The sequence below is a fragment of the Vombatus ursinus genome, unplaced genomic scaffold, assembly GCF_900497805.2.
Source record: "Vombatus ursinus unplaced genomic scaffold, bare-nosed wombat genome assembly UNPS02014811.1, whole genome shotgun sequence".
Taxonomy (NCBI): Eukaryota; Metazoa; Chordata; class Mammalia; order Diprotodontia; family Vombatidae; genus Vombatus; species Vombatus ursinus.
Window position 1 is genome coordinate 7,252,272 of NW_020954589.1, and position 15,123 is coordinate 7,267,394.

At 50.6% G+C, this 15,123-nt stretch overlaps 4 protein-coding genes across 6 annotated transcripts in view; 1 reads left to right on the forward strand and 3 right to left on the reverse strand.

Annotated features, from left to right (window-relative positions):
- RNF5 (ring finger protein 5) overlaps window positions 1-1,424 on the forward strand; it is a 4,264-nt gene extending 2,840 nt beyond the window's left edge. The window contains exons 2-6 of the mRNA XM_027876194.1: window positions 158-176; window positions 284-396; window positions 506-560; window positions 647-764; window positions 871-1,424. Coding sequence (XP_027731995.1) covers window positions 158-176; window positions 284-396; window positions 506-560; window positions 647-764; window positions 871-968 — 403 coding nt within the window. The 3' untranslated portion in view covers window positions 969-1,424. The remainder of the gene's footprint in view (window positions 1-157; window positions 177-283; window positions 397-505; window positions 561-646; window positions 765-870) is intronic.
- Window positions 1,425-1,547: 123 nt separating this feature from the next.
- Window positions 1,548-4,826, reverse strand: AGER (advanced glycosylation end-product specific receptor). Of its 2 annotated transcripts, XM_027876397.1 has the most exons (11): window positions 4,667-4,825; window positions 4,284-4,384; window positions 3,970-4,162; window positions 3,769-3,833; window positions 3,574-3,661; window positions 3,216-3,404; window positions 2,920-3,050; window positions 2,548-2,689; window positions 2,153-2,179; window positions 1,925-2,054; window positions 1,548-1,845 (listed from the first exon to the last, which is right to left on the reverse strand). In XM_027876397.1, exons 1-11 carry the CDS (start codon window positions 4,716-4,718, stop codon window positions 1,749-1,751), a joined length of 1,215 nt encoding a protein of 404 aa, XP_027732198.1. In that variant the 5' UTR covers window positions 4,719-4,825; the 3' UTR covers window positions 1,548-1,748. The 2 variants fall into 2 exon arrangements, with proteins under 2 accessions (XP_027732198.1, XP_027732199.1); XM_027876398.1 differs by lacking the exon at window positions 3,216-3,404 and having other exon boundaries at window positions 4,667-4,826.
- Window positions 4,827-5,497: 671 nt separating this feature from the next.
- PBX2 (PBX homeobox 2) lies at window positions 5,498-10,835 on the reverse strand. Its single transcript, XM_027876396.1, has 9 exons — window positions 10,600-10,835; window positions 9,581-9,654; window positions 8,983-9,230; window positions 8,679-8,869; window positions 8,390-8,525; window positions 8,040-8,193; window positions 7,544-7,632; window positions 7,247-7,333; window positions 5,498-7,116 (listed from the first exon to the last, which is right to left on the reverse strand). The coding sequence occupies exons 1-9, from the start codon at window positions 10,818-10,820 to the stop codon at window positions 7,024-7,026; spliced, it is 1,293 nt and encodes a 430-aa protein (XP_027732197.1). The 5' UTR covers window positions 10,821-10,835; the 3' UTR covers window positions 5,498-7,023.
- An 876-nt stretch (window positions 10,836-11,711) lies between these two features.
- On the reverse strand, window positions 11,712-14,301 carry GPSM3 (G protein signaling modulator 3). Of its 2 annotated transcripts, XM_027876533.1 has the most exons (5): window positions 14,147-14,301; window positions 13,792-13,911; window positions 13,504-13,603; window positions 13,040-13,239; window positions 11,712-12,727 (listed from the first exon to the last, which is right to left on the reverse strand). In XM_027876533.1, the coding sequence occupies exons 2-5, from the start codon at window positions 13,837-13,839 to the stop codon at window positions 12,590-12,592; spliced, it is 486 nt and encodes a 161-aa protein (XP_027732334.1). In that variant the 5' UTR covers window positions 13,840-13,911; window positions 14,147-14,301; the 3' UTR covers window positions 11,712-12,589. The 2 variants fall into 2 exon arrangements, with proteins under 2 accessions (XP_027732334.1, XP_027732335.1); XM_027876534.1 differs by lacking the exon at window positions 14,147-14,301 and having other exon boundaries at window positions 13,792-14,003.
- Window positions 14,302-15,123: the final 822 nt, after the last annotated feature.

Sequence of the window (15,123 nt, forward strand, 5' to 3'; positions counted from 1 at the left end):
GTGAGAGATCAGACACATTGAAAAAGACTGAGAGGTAAAGGGATGTGTGTAGTATTGAGTGGTGAGGGGAGCAGGCTTGGGAGGGAGTTGGGGCCTGGGGCCTCTGTGTGTCTTCTATCTGCAGCTATTCTGACCTCTGATCTCTCCTCCCACCAAGCTGGCCTTGTCTCCACCAGGTGAGTGGATGGAGAGGGATGGGAAGTGGGGGATGGGTACTGAGAAATGGAGAGTCCTAGGGAGTAGAAACCCCCACCTATTTACTATACTCCACTTCTCTCTTCAGTGGTTGGAGACTCGGCCTGAAAGACAAGAATGCCCTGTTTGTAAGGCTGGCATAAGCCGGGAGAAGGTTGTCCCACTCTATGGGAGAGGAAGCCAGAAACAGCAGGACCCTAGGTGAGAGGGAGTGAAAGAAGGAAGAGTCAGGCTCTGGGGATAAGGCTCTTAAGCCTTGAGAAGAGGTGGGTGAATGCTTCCTTTTGTAATCTTTCTTCATCTCCAACAGATTGAAAACACCACCACGTCCACAGGGCCAGAGGCCTGCCCCTGAAAGCAGAGGGGTGAGTATTAATTTTTCCCTTCATGGCTCTGTATCCAAAATATTTTTCTTTTATCACTCATAACTACCACCTCTTCATCTCAACAGGGATTCCAGACATATGGGGATGCTGGAGGCTTCCACCTTTCTTTTGGTGTTGGTGCCTTTCCCTTTGGTTTCTTCACAACTGTCTTCAACGCCCATGAGCCTTTCTACCGGGGCCCAGGTGAGAGCCTTATCCCCACAGGTTCCTTTTCCCCAGGATGAGACTCTTCTAGCCCCTTTCCTTGGGACAAGAGATTCTTTTCTCTAGCTCTTGATTTTCCTTATAGGTGTAGACCTGGGACCCGGACGTGCAGGCTCCAGCTGGCAGGATTCCCTCTTCCTGCTTCTTGCCATCTTCTTCTTTTTTTGGCTGCTCAGTGTCTGAGCTGCCCCCTCTTAGGGCCCTCCCCCAACCAGAGGGAGAATCAGTATTGGGGGACCCCAAAACCTTTTTTTCTAGGTCTCTGCTCTCTCATGGCTGAGGCCAGATACAGCCTACCCCATCCTCATCCCTCGAAATGTGAGGAAGAGGGAATCAGCTGGATACTGAGTGGGAAAGCTGGAGAGCCTGTTCCTCTCTGGTTGCTAAGCTCAGATGAAGCTTCATTCTCAGCTTGGGGGAGGGGGTGAGGAGATGGGCTAAGGGGACTGTCTACTTTCTCTCTACTTCTTCCCAAGTTCCCCTATTTGGGAGGAAGAGGAAGTGCTCTTTAATTCTCCCCGTTTTTTGATTTAATTTAATTTTCTCCTCTATGCCTAGGATGGGTTCTGTCTCCCTGCCCTCATCCTCACCCTCACTCCATAATTTGTAAGGAATTCAATAAAAAAAAAATTGAAAGTATGTCTTTGAGAGCCTCCCAACTCCCCTCCCCCCAATCTCACTGATTCCTGCTTCTCAAGAACGTTTTGACACCTTTCCTTTGAGGTTCTTAAGCTGGTGAAGGAGTGAGACACACACAGGCGATAGGATTGTCAGATGTTTAATAATCATTGTTTGGATGAGTGGGCACAAGCAGGGAACAGGCTGAGCTCTCAGTTGATGTGAGAGAGGTTGACTTTTTAGGGGAAGTAGTGGAGATGGGGAAGGGAGGCTGGGGTTGGGGGGATAGCGTTGGCAGGGGAGTGGGAAGAAAATAGAAGGAATCAGATGGGTATCAAGGGTTGCTCAGGGCCCCCCTACATTGCTCTCAGCTGTTTCCTGTTCTTCAGGTTGATTAAGTTCTGCCCGCTGTTCCTCTTCCTCTGGGCACTCAGGAACCTTCCTATCGGAGGAAGATGGGAGAGCTCTGGATTGTTGGGTCCTGCCCTCTGGCCCTAGGCTTCCCATTCCTCTCCACTTACCTCTCTTCTCTATGGAGCCGCTGCTGTCTTTTCCACAAAAGGATTCCCACCAGCAGGGCAGCTATGACCAGACTACCCAAAACACCTAGAACAAGGGCCACTAAGCCTAGTCCTGGGCCTTCCTCAAGGCCTGTGGGGAGATGACAAAACTTAATGACAAAGAGAGGGAGCAGCTTCTGTGTTATTCCCAATTTGCCTCACCAGCCACCCACATGTCCATGATCCTACCTTCTGCTTGGCCATTTTCTCTAGTCTCTGAAAATCAAAGTAGATCTTAGTCAAGGGGGATAGAGCTGGAATGGGGAGAAGGGCAGGGAAGAGGTATTCCCACTGAACTTAGGACCTGTTTTTTTCTCCATCCCTCAGACTTCCAGGGAAGAACACCTCCTTTATCCACCCTCCCCTCCCCCCTTTCTCTTCCCCCTGCCAAACACTCTTGCAACTAAGGATGCTTTTCTGGCAGTGGAGCAGGAAGCTTGTTGGGCAGAGGGGTCTGGACAGGAGCAGCCTTCTGGGGGTAGTGTGGGAAGTGGGAGCTAGGAAGGAATGGAGAATTAAGACCTGGAGTTTGGCCTCTCAGTCTGTTCTGGGATTGAGGAAATGGACAGGAGAACTTCTCTCACCAATGATGCTGACACTAACACCAGGACTTTCTTTTGATCTATGACCTTGGTCAGTGGCTACACAACTGTATATTCCTTGGTCTTGGGCTCCAACCTCAGGAAGGAACAGTACAGAGCTGGGGGCAATGGCTAGAGGAGAACCCTGGGAAAGGATAGGGAAGGAGAGATATTGGGTGGTTACTAGGGTTTCCCCTTATCATATTCCCATTTCTTTATCTTCCCCCCACCCAGTGTTTCTGTAACTGCTGCCACCCCTTCCTTTCCCTCTACCCAGTCCAAATCAATTGTCTCCAGCTCTTTCACCTCCCGTTGTTTTAGGTTGCTCTCCTTTTCACCAAACCCACAGTACCACTGAAGAACTGGGTCACTCACATCCTTGAGCCAATGGATTTGTGGTGGGGGCTGGGCAGAGGTCTCACAGGTCAGGGTTACTGCCCCTCCAGGGGCCACTGTTCCACCCTCTGGCTCTACTACTAGTTGAACTTCCTCCAATGGCAAGGGCTCTGGGGATGGGAATGGTAGTTAGATCCCCTCTGCAGCACATTGCTTCCCTCTTTGAGATATGTACACACCTCACCCCCTTCCACCAAAGACCCTGTATACACAAGCGCATAGATTCCTTCTCAGTCTCTGGGGTCACAGAAATTTCTCTTCCACTCAACTCTCACCCCAAACACTGGGTTGTATAGGAGCTGTGTGGAGGACCCGACGTCCAGGGGCACTAGGACTGAGGCTAAGACTACAAGAAAAGGTGGGGTTCAGAGGGCCTCCTCGGGCTGGGGTCATTGTCAACTCCGACTGTACTGTGAAAAGTCCTGTGTCAGGATGTCTTCTGGTCTCCTCCCTCACAGACACTCCTGGTGGGGAAAGAGGGAAACTATCATGTCCCAAAAAGTGGAGGACAAGGTATGGTAGGGGAAAAGTCCATGGCGAAGAAGAAGGCTTTTAAGATGGTGGAGATCACAGGGAGAGGAAATATTATGCCTTGGGCTACAGAGGAGAAGATTTTCTTAAGGAAACACTCACCTTTCCCATCAGGCACCAGGGCTTTTCCATGCAGATGCCAGCTAAGAGTCCCTGCTGGGTATCCCCCTTCTGACAGGCATGTTCCTACCTGGTATACCAGAGTGACCTCATCACCCTCCATCTTTACCATCTGGGGTGTCCCCTCCAACCCTCATGCTCCATTCCCCGTCTTGGTTTCCTCTTCAATTCTCCTACCTTGTTGGGGATCCCAGCAATGAGTTCAGAGGCAGGGTCCACTATTTCTGGCTTCCCTGGAATCTCTAGAGGGGAAAATATGATCAGGGACTCTCAGGGGATGGTTCTCACATCCTAGGTGGAGGGTGCTGTGGGTATGGGAGAGGAAGCCCCAATCGAGGATACCGAAGATTACAAAAGAGAAATTCTTTATGCCCTTACGGTAGACACGAAGTCGGTAGTTGGACTTGATCTCCTTCCCATGGCGGTTGGTTGCCCTGCACCTGAATGTCCCTTCATCCTGGATCCCAACAGCTGGCAGGAGGAGGGAGCCATTGGGGAGGACTCGAGCCACACTCTCCCAAGAGTCCCCTTCAGGAGAGAGGACTTTCCAAGCTTCAGTCCGACCTGTGTTCTGGGGAAAGAGTTTAGGAGGCTTCAGACGTTATGCAGAGAAGGATGACAAGTAATCGAACAGGGGAGAAAGTTCATGTGGACCAGAAAGCAAGAAGGCTTAAGAGAGGACCCCTACTTACCAGTTTCCATTCAAGTTGCTGAGGTGGTTTCCTAGGGGCCCCCTTGCAGGTCAGCACCAAAGGCTCCCCAATTCTGGCTGAGATGTTCTGACTGCCAACCACTGCCCCCAAGGAGAAAGCATGATATGTTGGGGGTGGGGATGGGGAAGGACAGAGATAAGGAACAGAGCCAGGACAGGGTTGGGGGCCACCAATGAAGTAGGATCAGGCAAGGAAATAGGGAAGGAGGACATGAGGGACAGGTCTGGGAGGTAGGAGAGTTTTTGAAGAGGAGTAGGGATGATGAGAGGGTTAGTAGCAGTTGGGTGGAGTAGCAGGGGGCATATTCAGGGAAGAGGGGAAGTACTCAAGGTTAGGGGGGCTTGTCAGGAGGAGTCCCTCACCCCCTAGGCTAAGGATCAGCACCCAGGCTCCTGTAGATGTCGGTGATGCCATCTTGTCTTCTCCCCGGCCTCCTGGCTGTTCGACCCTCTTACTGTTTTGCCACTACCTCATGTAAAGCTAGCACCCTGTCTCTCTCCTCCCCTTTTTCTCCCAATCTCCTGTCTGGTCACCAGGGGAATGCCAGGAATCCAACTAGGTTCTCAACAAGGGCCCTTGACGTACCAGAAGAAACTGTTATGTCCCCCAACCCAGGCACTGCTGACTCTCAGCAAGGCCACACCCATGGGGGCTGGGGAGAAGCATGCTCTAAATCTTGGCACTCTCAACCAAAGCCACTGAGAACTAATGGGCATACCTGAGCCTGTCCTAATAGAAAGACTGCCAGATAGTAGGACTACGGACAGACCTATTCTCCCTAGGAAAAAGGGTATTGGATTGGAAGAAACTAGGTGAGAAGGGAAAGAGTCAGGCAAGGGAAGTCGGATAACACTTTTAAATAACATTTACATATTGATTTCTGGTTTATAAATTTTTTTAAATTTGTGGCTTTTATATATATGATTTATAAATTTTTTACCTATGAGGTAAGTAGTGCCAGTCCCCATTTAATCCATGAGGAAACTAAGGGCCAAAGAGATTAAAATGGCTTGCCCGAAGTCACATGACTAGTGAGTGGTGAAATCAAGTGTCCAACTCGGGACTCCTGGACTCCAGTCCAGAGTTTGTTCCACTAAACTATGACACCACCAGATTCTCTCGTGTGGGGATGAATGTAAAAACCTAGGGATATTCAAGTTCTCACATGTGTGAAAAAAAATTCTCCACCAAACCCAGGGAAAAAAGAAATTTCTTTATTTAAAACTGCCATTTGTTCTGTGAAACTACAAGTTTACAAGTGAGGAGATAACTGCCCCCCAACAATCCCCTTTGCTCCCTGACCCCACCCCAGATCAGCTATGATGGGAGGAGTCCTCTTCACCCCAACACACACACCAAATCCTGAGGATGTTTGAGGGGTTTAGCCAGGAGGGGAGAGGGGTGGGGATATGAGACATTTCTAATATTCCTTCCCCCCACACTTGGCCCCTGTTGCCCTCCCTCTTCCCCATAACCCCTGATTTTGGGGTGAGAATAGAAACCTCATTTCTGGGGAAACTGAGAGACAACAAGTGTACCCTCCTCTTTAATATATTTGGCAATGAGCCCCCCAACCTCCCCCCCCTCAAGCTAGGATAACAATAAAATAAAGAAAAATGCAAAAACAGATACTAAGATGTGTTCGTCCCTGGGAGAGGGGGCAGGTGATTTTACTTTTTCCTTCTTCAAAGTCACTAAATCCTCAGCTCTGTTAACCCACTCCCTAATTACTTTCCTGGGAAGGGATACATGGGAAGGTCATTTATCCCCTTTAGTCATGCTATTACCAAGCATTTGGGAGGCTGATTTGCACATGCAAATGAAAAGCCTCCAATACTCAGCAAGGTCTGAAGGGAGGGTTTTTCTCCTCCTCTTTCAACAGACCCTGCTGATTAGGCTCCCTGACCGACCCATTTGGGGAGTGGGTTTGGCTGGGTCCTCTTTGATTTGTTTGCTCATCCCTCCTATAACAGGACACTCCTGGCTATAACTCTAATATGGGAAAGAAAGAAACCAAAAGAATCAATACACTTACCACCCCCCTCCCAAGGGAAAAAAAACTAAATAAAAATAAACAAAACAAAACAAAACCAGATGAATCCCAGGTTCTCTTTTTCTTTTTTTTTTTTTAAGAAAAAAAAAAATCCAAAGCCCAGTCAACATTTCTCTAAAGTAGCAGAAACTCCCTCCGAGGTAGATATCTGAGTCAGACACTCTTGTCCACCGAGCGATTCTATTGGTTTAAGATGAGCTGCATATGAGGTAATAAGAGCTGTCTTAGGGGGCAGGGGGCGGGGTGCACAGGGGGCATGGCCTGTGTCCTCTGTCCAGAAATTTTGTCCCCATTTTTGGCGTCACTAGGCAGGCAGGGTGGCGTCTCTGCCCAATTCTAGAGTAGATAAGTGGGGTGGGGTGGGGTGGAGTGGGGAGGGCAAGAGAATAAGTCAGGTCAGAGAGAGAGAGAGAGAGTGAAGACTAAGAGAAAGAAGAAAAGAAATAGGGTAGAGGGCAGGGATAAGGGGGAAAACAAAGAAGGGTCCCTTGGGAGAGCCTTCCCACCCTGTGGTTCGCACCCCCAGAACTGAGACGCCTTCTTCATGAGGAAAAACCCCATTTGCCCCTCTGCCTTGTGCTTCTCTGGGTGGGGTGTGTCCACTGGATGTCTGGGGCCTCTCCAAGAGTCATCCAATGTGCCCCCACCCCTGAGACAGAGACTGGATCAGTTGGACGTGTCAGAGTGAACGCTCCCAGGTCCCTCTGTTGGGGATGTCACTGAAGATGGGGTTACTGCCTCTTGCCAGCCACCATTAGCCTAGGAAAGGAGAAAGACAGGATTGCAAGGGAGGAAGTTCTCACATTTGGAGAAAGGGTGTGGAAGGACAGTGTAGGGTACATCTCTCCAATCCTGGGGAGAGTCGAGGTGGTTCTATACACAGACTCACCCTCATTTCCCGGGGGCTGTACATCTGGCCTCCCCCAAGGCTATCCCCGTAGCCCCCAGTGCCCATTGAGTGACGGAGCGATTCCACCTGAGAGAGGCAAAAGTAGGGGTGAGGGGGAGAGGGAGCTGCAAAAGAAAAGCTGCCAAAAGCCATTTTCCCATACGAAAAGGGAGACCAGGGCAAGAGAAGTGGTTCTTACACTCTAGAATTACAAGATGAAATGCATGTGAGCATGTTCCAGGGGGTGGGGGTGGGGGAAGGTATTGAGAAGGAGACTCATGGCCTTGTGCAACTAACCTGGGAGCTGGGGTAGGAGTCTCCATTGAGTCCGGGCATCCCTAGGAACATGTCTCCAGATCCTGACAGGTTGAAGGAACCACCAGAGCCTATGAGGAAGCAGAAGAATAGAGAGGAAGATGGGAAACTCGCATATCTAGATTGCATTTCTTCTACCTAGGCTCTCCCAAAGCACCACAGAACTGTTTCCCTAGGAGGTTTGCTTCCATATACAAGGGACTGGTGAAAAACATTGTCAATACAGAAAGGGAAGATTTCACCTTCTCATTCCCTCCAAATGGGCCCTTCCTATGGACCTCCTCTGCTAGAAGAGAAGGCAGGGATAAGTTCTCTAAGGGGACTTCTACTATATGCTATGATATGTTCCAACCCCTGTCTCAGTTTGGTCACCCTCACCCAGGTAGGGTCCCTTTCTGCCATGACTTGGATCAGACAGGAAAAGAAAGCAAAATCAGGGAGGGCAAACCAATGGAACAGGAATGATGAGAGGTCCAACCTGCAGAAGAGGGAGGTGTAGGGGAACTGGCACGGCTGTGCCCGCCTTGAGTGACAGACACAGCAGTTTTCACTGCATAGATATTTGCTTCTTCCTGGAATTTCCCAATATTCTTCTTGTATCTGATCCGCTTGTTGCCGAACCAGTTGGAGACCTTTGGAGTGCAGGGTTGAGGAGAGGAGAGGACTAAGAGGGAGGGTAGCATTCTCTGATCTCTCCCTACTTGACTGTCCTCTTTTCTTCCCTCCCTCCAAGAGCTGACAGGCCTCCCCTCAGTTTATTCTTCTCTTGCTCACTCTTCTCCCTCAGGACACAGAAGCCCTTCCCTCCACAGTACCTGACACCATTACCTGGGAGACAGTGATCCCACACTTTTTGGCAAGCTCCTCCTTGGCCTCTTCACTGGGATAAGGGTTACTCAGGTGGGAGTAGAAATACTCGTTTAAGACTTCAGTGGCCTGTTTGCTGAAGTTACGACGTTTTCTTCTGCAGGGACAGGAAGAGGGTTTGTGAGAATACTGAAGCCCCTAAGAGATGGATTTGTGGTGGTGGGGAGGGGTATCGTTGGTAGTGGTCAGGAAGGGGAAAAGGGCAAGTAAAAGAGGCATGGATTGGGATCCTAGATTTCAAAATCCCCACCTGGCATCCAGGAACCGGGAACGAAGGATCATGACGGCTTCACACGTACTCTGTTTGAGCTGCATCTGAATGGCACTGAATTTTCGGTGGATGATGCCAACCATACGCTCCATTTCCTTGGGAGCCACAGGCCTTGTACGACTCTGCTCTCGAAGTAGGTTCATCACATGAGTAGTGAACTCATTACATGCCTGGGAGGGTGACCAGGAGGTCAGATTGGTATGCAGGGACCCCTTCCACAGTCTCCCAATGCCCTTCTCCTTGACCTGGCCCAAGTTCTGGCCCAAGAACAGGTTCTCTGTACCTGTTCATACTTCTCCAGCTCAGAATGGTAGATATGGCGGATCTGGGCCAGTTTACTTCGATAGTCAGAGTGCTCAATGGAGTTGTCTGGAGACACTCCACCCCCCGAAGCTGCCGCTGCTGCAGCAGCGGCTGCAGACCCTCCTCCCTTCTCTGGTCCTGCCACCCCTTCTGCCAGAAGCATGTTGTCCAAACGCATCAGCTGTGGGTCCACGGGCTCCTCCTCCTGTGAGCTTCGGATACTGAGGCCTGCCATGCAGGATGAAACATTGAGGCTTTAGGGTGTGGGTTCAAATCCACTACTATCCAACACTACTATCTGTGTAACTTTGAGCAATTTCATTTAACCTTCCTTGGTCTTAGTTGCCTCATCTGTAAAATGAAGGGGTTGGGACCTCTTTTTAGCTTTAGGTCTATGGTATCTAACCACCTAGCAGGCTTTTCTTTTTTTTTTTTCCTTGGGGAACTCTGCATATAGTCCTCAGTTCCTTTTCTACCTTCCTGCTCTTCAAGGACCCAGACATTGCCCTGTTCCCCTTGCCTCTATTGTGAGCTGGATTTCATTCCCAGGAAAGGGGTGTGAAGGGGAGCATACATACCAGTCTTCTCTTTGATCTCACATAGGACACTGAAAAGAGCAGGCTTCATTCGGTGGCAATTGAGGGCATGTTTCCTAGGGGAGGAGGGGAAGAAAGAAGGAAGGAGAGAAAGACAGGAGAGTCACTAAGTATGTGGGAGTTAGGGAAGAGGTGAAATAAGTTGAGGGACAAGAACAGAGAGAGAACTCCATGGAGAAGTAAGAAAGGTAGAAAGAAGTTGGGATGGGGAAGAAAGAAATGAAAGACCAGGGAGCCAGAGCAGGGGACCAGGTCAGCCAGGGATGGGGTGTGTGTGTGTGATGGAAGGACTGAGAAAATGTCTCTACAGATTGAAAAGTGTTCTGGGACATAGGGAAATGAGTTCAAAAGGGGTATGGAAGAGTTTTGGGGGGTCACTGAGAGTTATAGGGGAGATAAGTGAGTTTAAGAGAGATATTGGGGGCCAGGAGACAGCCTGAGGCTAGGAGTTTGAGGGGTCCCTAGGAGGAAGTTAGAGGGGACTTGTGGGGAAGGGTTAAATACAAGGATAACTTGAGGGAGCTGAGAGTAGAGGAGCAGGGGAAGCTCAAGTGGGAAAGTTTGGGGATCCTGGCATCTAGATAAAATGATAGGGTAGGGGTGGCCAGGAGGTTGAGACCAAGTGATCTGGGGACAGTTGTGGGTGGGGGTACTATAAACTGTGATGAAAAAAATCCCGGGCTGGGTACTAAAAGGAGGCCTTGGAGGATTGGTTATTTCAAGGGGTTTAGGGGTTACTGAGAGGTCAGGAGTGGGATTGAGCATTTAGGGAGTTCACAAGCACCGAAAGACATTGTGGAGGGCAAGTCTAAGGGGGCCCAGCTAACTAGGAGTTCCTTAGAGTATGGGGGTGGGGAGGAGGTAGAATAATTGGGGGGACTTAGGATGGATCAAAAGACAGTGAGAGGACTGCAGGGGGTCAGGGATATGGGGAAGGGTCCCAAAAACCCGATTGTGTGAAGAGGTCTCAGATTTGGAGAAGGGTTTAGGGGGGGACTCACTTGGCCTGGGCCTCATCCAGGCTTTGGTCGGTGATGGTCATGATCTGCTGCAGGATGTCCCCGATGTCCTGCTTTCCCCGTCCTCCTGGGACCCCCCCAGCACCCCCTCCCGGTTCTCCACCACCGGGAGGTTCCCCAGGTCCCCCTGGCTCCCCGCCTACTAGCCCCAGGCCTCCCCGGCTCCCGCCTGGAGGGGGTGGCCCTAGTAGCCTTTCGTCCATGGCTGGGGGGGGCCCCCCTCCCCCCGGAGCCCCCTCCCTGATCAGCCCCTCCTCTCTCCCGGGTTCCCCCCTTTTCTTGAAAAATTGCTTGGGCCGATGCTCCTACTGCCACCACCCCTTCCTGTCTCCCCCTCTCCGGGTTCCCTGGGGGGCCCCTGCCTTGGGGGGAGCTCTGGGATATGGGCTGGGCCCCCCCAGAGGAGACCCCGGCCCCCGGCGGCGGAGAAAATGGAGCCGGAGAGAGAGGAGGCCCAGGCGGGGGTGTGTGTGAGAGAGAGGGAGGGAGGAGGGGGGGAGGCTGGGGGAGGGGAGACTAGGAGGAAGAGGAGGAGAGAGGAGAGGAGGAACAGGGAGGAGTTGTGGGCGGAGAGATAGACCAAAGAACGGAGACCAAAGAGGAGGAGGGGAAAAAGAGAAGGAGAAGGAGATGAGGGGAGAGGGAGAAGATGTGGGGGAAAGATTCTTTTGGGGAGAAGGGATGGAAAGACGAGAACTGTGGGCCTAATGCTTATTTTGGTCCTTTAGGAAGGAAACCAGGGGCTGGAGGGGGAGGGTAGCACTTGAGTCCTGAGAAGGGAAGGGGCTAGGATGCCAGATGCCTGGGTTCTTGGACAGCGCCGTTTGTATTTCTGGTCCTAAAGACTCCCCTCCCTGTTCTATTTAATTAAGACCAGGAGAGTGGGAGCAGAGCGGGGAGGGGAAGGGGTGGGCATGTAATTAGGGAGGTCTCCAGCTGATGCTTAATGAGCCAGTAATTAACCAGCCTGGGAGGTGAGCTGGCCGGCAGCCAGACAAAGGAGAGAGCTCCCCAGCCCTAGCCTCAGGCCTTTCCCCTTTGCTCCTCTCCCCAATGATCCCACCCCCCCCCCCACTTAGTCACCAGTCTTCAAATGAGAAGGAAATTAAATTTATTCATAAAATTGAAACGTCAAGCACCTGGGAAGGTGGGGTAGAGAAGAAGGGGTCTCTGTCCTTGGGCCTCCCCTCTCCATCCTGTTCTCTCAAATGATGAGATGGGGGGTAGGGTGAAGGGACTGGAGGGTTCTAATCTCTTCCCTCAGAGCTCCCAAGCCTTTTCCCTCACTGAAGGGAAAGGTGGATGGTGGGAAAGGGGGAAAGAGGCCACAGCTGTTTATCCAGGCCAGCACTTTATCCCCTCAAAAGTCTTGGCCTCTTTGAAGGCAGGGAGGGAGTGCAGATGAAAATTGGTCCCCTTCAGGGGGCAGTGATGTCTGTATCTTGGGCATAACCAGGGCTAAGGTGTAGAGGTGCTGTCCCGTTTGCACTTCCTCTGGGAGCTTCTTAGGAGGGCAGAGAAACCTTTGGGATACTGATATTTCTGGCAGTACATGTCTGGTTGGATCTGGGTAGTCTCTGTCATTCCTTAAGATTGAATTCTGTTCTGACTGAAGCACTTCAGATTCAAGTGGGACAAAGGGGGCAGGTGCCCTCCAGGGAGGGTTTAAGTTGTCAGGATTCCCCCTTTTCACTCTCTCCCCCACAATGCTCTTATCCTTCTCTGTCCTTCCTATCCCCACTCTTGATTCTCCTAGAGGATGTCCTGGAATTCCTCAGTGGGGAAAGTTTAGGGGTCTCAGCATCAGTACATCCACAGAAAAGAATGGAGGTGGGGAGTTGATTCTGAGGTGTTCACTGCCTTCTGCAGTCCCTAGTGTCCTCTGGAGACAGGCCTGCAATGAAACAATTCTTTGGCAGTGTTCTCAGTCCTTTACTCCACCACCCCCAACTTCAGGAGGAGAGAGGAGAGCTCAGCAGGTATGTGTAGGGGGTCTGGACCTTTGCTCCTCCATTCGGCCACCTCCCTGCACCCTCAACAGCAGCTCCAGGAGCTCTTGCCCTCCTGGTGGAAGGGGTGGGTCTGACCGCTGAGCTTCAATACGCTGGCACTGGGGAGAAGGAGGAGCAGAAGTAAGGTTTGCAGGTGAGCGGGAAATTGGATGCCTGAGATCCTGAGGGAATGGTGTCTTGGGGTTGGGGGGTTGGGTAGGGGAGCATTCAGAAACTGGTGGGGCTAGATACCTGATTTTCTCTCTGAAGAGAGCAAAAGTTGGATAAGGACAGATAGGGGTAGAGGGGGTGGGGGTGGTACAGATTCCTGGGTCCATGAGAGGAGTGGGTGCTATGTGAAAGGGAACCTGTGGGCCAAGGGGCTGGATGGAGCTGGATGGCTAAGGGAAATAGGTAGGCTCTGGTCTCACCTGGTGACTGAGGATGGTGCTGTAGAGCTGGTCTCTATCCTCTGTAACCTGGACTTGGGTGGAGGCTGTGGCTAGGGAGCCAGAAGGAGTGTGGAAGATGGCTCGCTGTCCTTCCAGCCTTTTGGACTGAGCTTCAGCTACTAAATCCAGGAAGAGTTCTGTCTGCAGGGAGAGCATGGAGGCCGAGCGGGGTCCCAGGGCTAGAGGAGTATGTGTAGGGGTGATGGTCAGAGATTTGGAGGTTGAGGAGTTAGGGACATGAGAAGCAGTAAGAAATATAGTGGGGAGGATTGAATATTGGAGGGCTGTAAGACATACTTGTTACAGCTAGGGAGTGGGGTGATAGGGAGACTGCCAGTTAGAAATGAGGCAGGGGTTAGGATTGAATCTGAGATTAGTACTAAGGCCAGAAATAAGGATGGGGTCATGATTAAAGTGGCACAGAGAAGTAATAGTTGAGTTACCTGTGTTTTGGTCCCTGGAATGGGGAGGGGTTGGGGGTGCAGATCTCCAAGGTCTGATAGTATTCAGAGAGGGCCAGCCTTGATCATCGGGAGGAAGGCTCTGAGAATGATAAGGAGGGTCACAGATAGGCAAATCCCAAGGCAAGACAGAGTGCCTGGCTTGGTACTCCAACCCATTCTGTTTGTATGTCTCAGTCTGTATACTCTGTCTTTCTAAGAGTCTTAATTTGTTCTCTCGTACCTATTTTCCTCTATATTATGCCTTTCTCCCAACTCTCCCCTACTCACCTGCTCAATCTCATCTTCCTCTTCTTCCTGGAGTTTCTCTGTCTCCATCCCCTTTAGTAGGGGAGGTGGGAAGGGGGTTGTAGGCAGTAGTTGGTGATTGTAGACTTGGACACCTGAGCCCTTGAAGGTAGCAAGAGATGGAATAGGGTGGGGGGAGAGCTTGAGGGATAGACGCCTGGGTTCTAAGAAGGAAGCTGGGTTCTGGGTTAGCACCCCCCTCCATCCTAAGCCCCACCCAACCCTCTTAGTGACGCTACCCCCCCCCACACCAACTTCCTCCTGTTCCCCTTTCCCACCCTCCACTGCCCTCAGTCTCTTATCCCCAAGGGAGTATGAGGGATACAATAAAACCTACTTTTCTCAGTTTGAGGGTGCTGCGGAAGTAGATGTTGATGGAGAGAAATAGCTATTGGGGGGGGACTCTATCAGCCTTCAGCCTTGCTCCTCCTTTCTCTTTACCCCCCCCAATAACAGGTTCTGTTCTTCCTAGCTGACTCTGTCAACACAGGAACTAGCTGTAGAGGAAGTGGTTTTACTCCTCAGGCTGCCCCCCCCCCCAGTCCTTCCCCTCCCCTAGGGAATAGCCCTGACCTTAGAGAAGATTCTTTCTCTGTAAGCTGCTCACCCCCACCCCCCCTGCCCATATCTACCTTGGTTTGAGGAGGTTCTTTCCTGCTAGGAGGCAGGAGGATATTAATGGTGATACCTCACATTTATCTATCACTTTCTTCATTAAAAAACAAAAAATAAATCTTGATGTAGGGAATGCCAATTTTATATACTCATTTTACAGATGAGAAAACTAAGTTTTGGAGAGGCCAAGTGACTTGCCAGAAATTCTTCTGTCTCAGAACTTCCTGCTGTCCCCTGGATGCCTCCAACTTGAATGAAGAATTTCAATCTGAGAAGCTTCTTCATCAGTTAATTAAACCACTAAGTATTTACAACTTGTATAAATGTAGCACTTTGGTAGCACAAAACAACTCTACCAACAAGCTTCTTCTTGAAACAAAGTCCTGTCTTTTTAATACCAATTTTCCAAAAGTGTTGTATGGTTATGAGTCATGTGACGTGATGGTTTCCAAAGAATTGAAAAATGAGTTTTCACTCAGAGGGCAATGGAGAAGCACATAGTGGGTGGGAGCATGCTGTAAACCACATTATAAGTGGAGGACTGAAGTAAAAATGTTATCAAAGAAATATATGAGCAGGAAAAAGAAAAAAGGATGATTGAGATAGCAAGAGTGAGGGCTAACTAATGGGCAGCCTGCATGCTCTGTTGATAGTTTCTCAGTGTCAAGAGGAAACAAGAATGGTCTCCAGCATGTTTGG

Coding starts and splice junctions, on each gene's coding strand:
- PBX2 (XM_027876396.1), bottom strand. CDS start 10,820: ATGGACGAAAGGCTACTAGGGCCACCCCCTCCAGGCGGGAGCCGGGGA. Junction 8,194..8,389: donor GTGGGATCACTGTCTCCCAG/GTAATGGTGTCA, acceptor TGCACTCCAAAG/GTCTCCAACTGGTTCGGCAA. Junction 7,117..7,246: donor ACAGCCCCCGGGAAATGAGG/GTGAGTCTGTGT, acceptor CTCCTTTCCTAG/GCTAATGGTGGCTGGCAAGA.
- AGER (XM_027876397.1), bottom strand. CDS start 4,718: ATGGCATCACCGACATCTACAGGAGCCTGGGTGCTGATCCTTAGCCTA. Junction 3,834..3,969: donor CTACCGACTTCGTGTCTACC/GTAAGGGCATAA, acceptor TTTCCCCTCTAG/AGATTCCAGGGAAGCCAGAA. Junction 2,180..2,547: donor TGTTAGTGTCAGCATCATTG/GTGAGAGAAGTT, acceptor TTTGATTTTCAG/AGACTAGAGAAAATGGCCAA.
- GPSM3 (XM_027876533.1), bottom strand. CDS start 13,839: ATGGAGACAGAGAAACTCCAGGAAGAAGAGGAAGATGAGATTGAGCAG. Junction 13,240..13,503: donor TTCCAGGGACCAAAACACAG/GTAACTCAACTA, acceptor ATACTCCTCTAG/CCCTGGGACCCCGCTCGGCC. Junction 12,728..13,039: donor GCACCATCCTCAGTCACCAG/GTGAGACCAGAG, acceptor CCTTCTCCCCAG/TGCCAGCGTATTGAAGCTCA.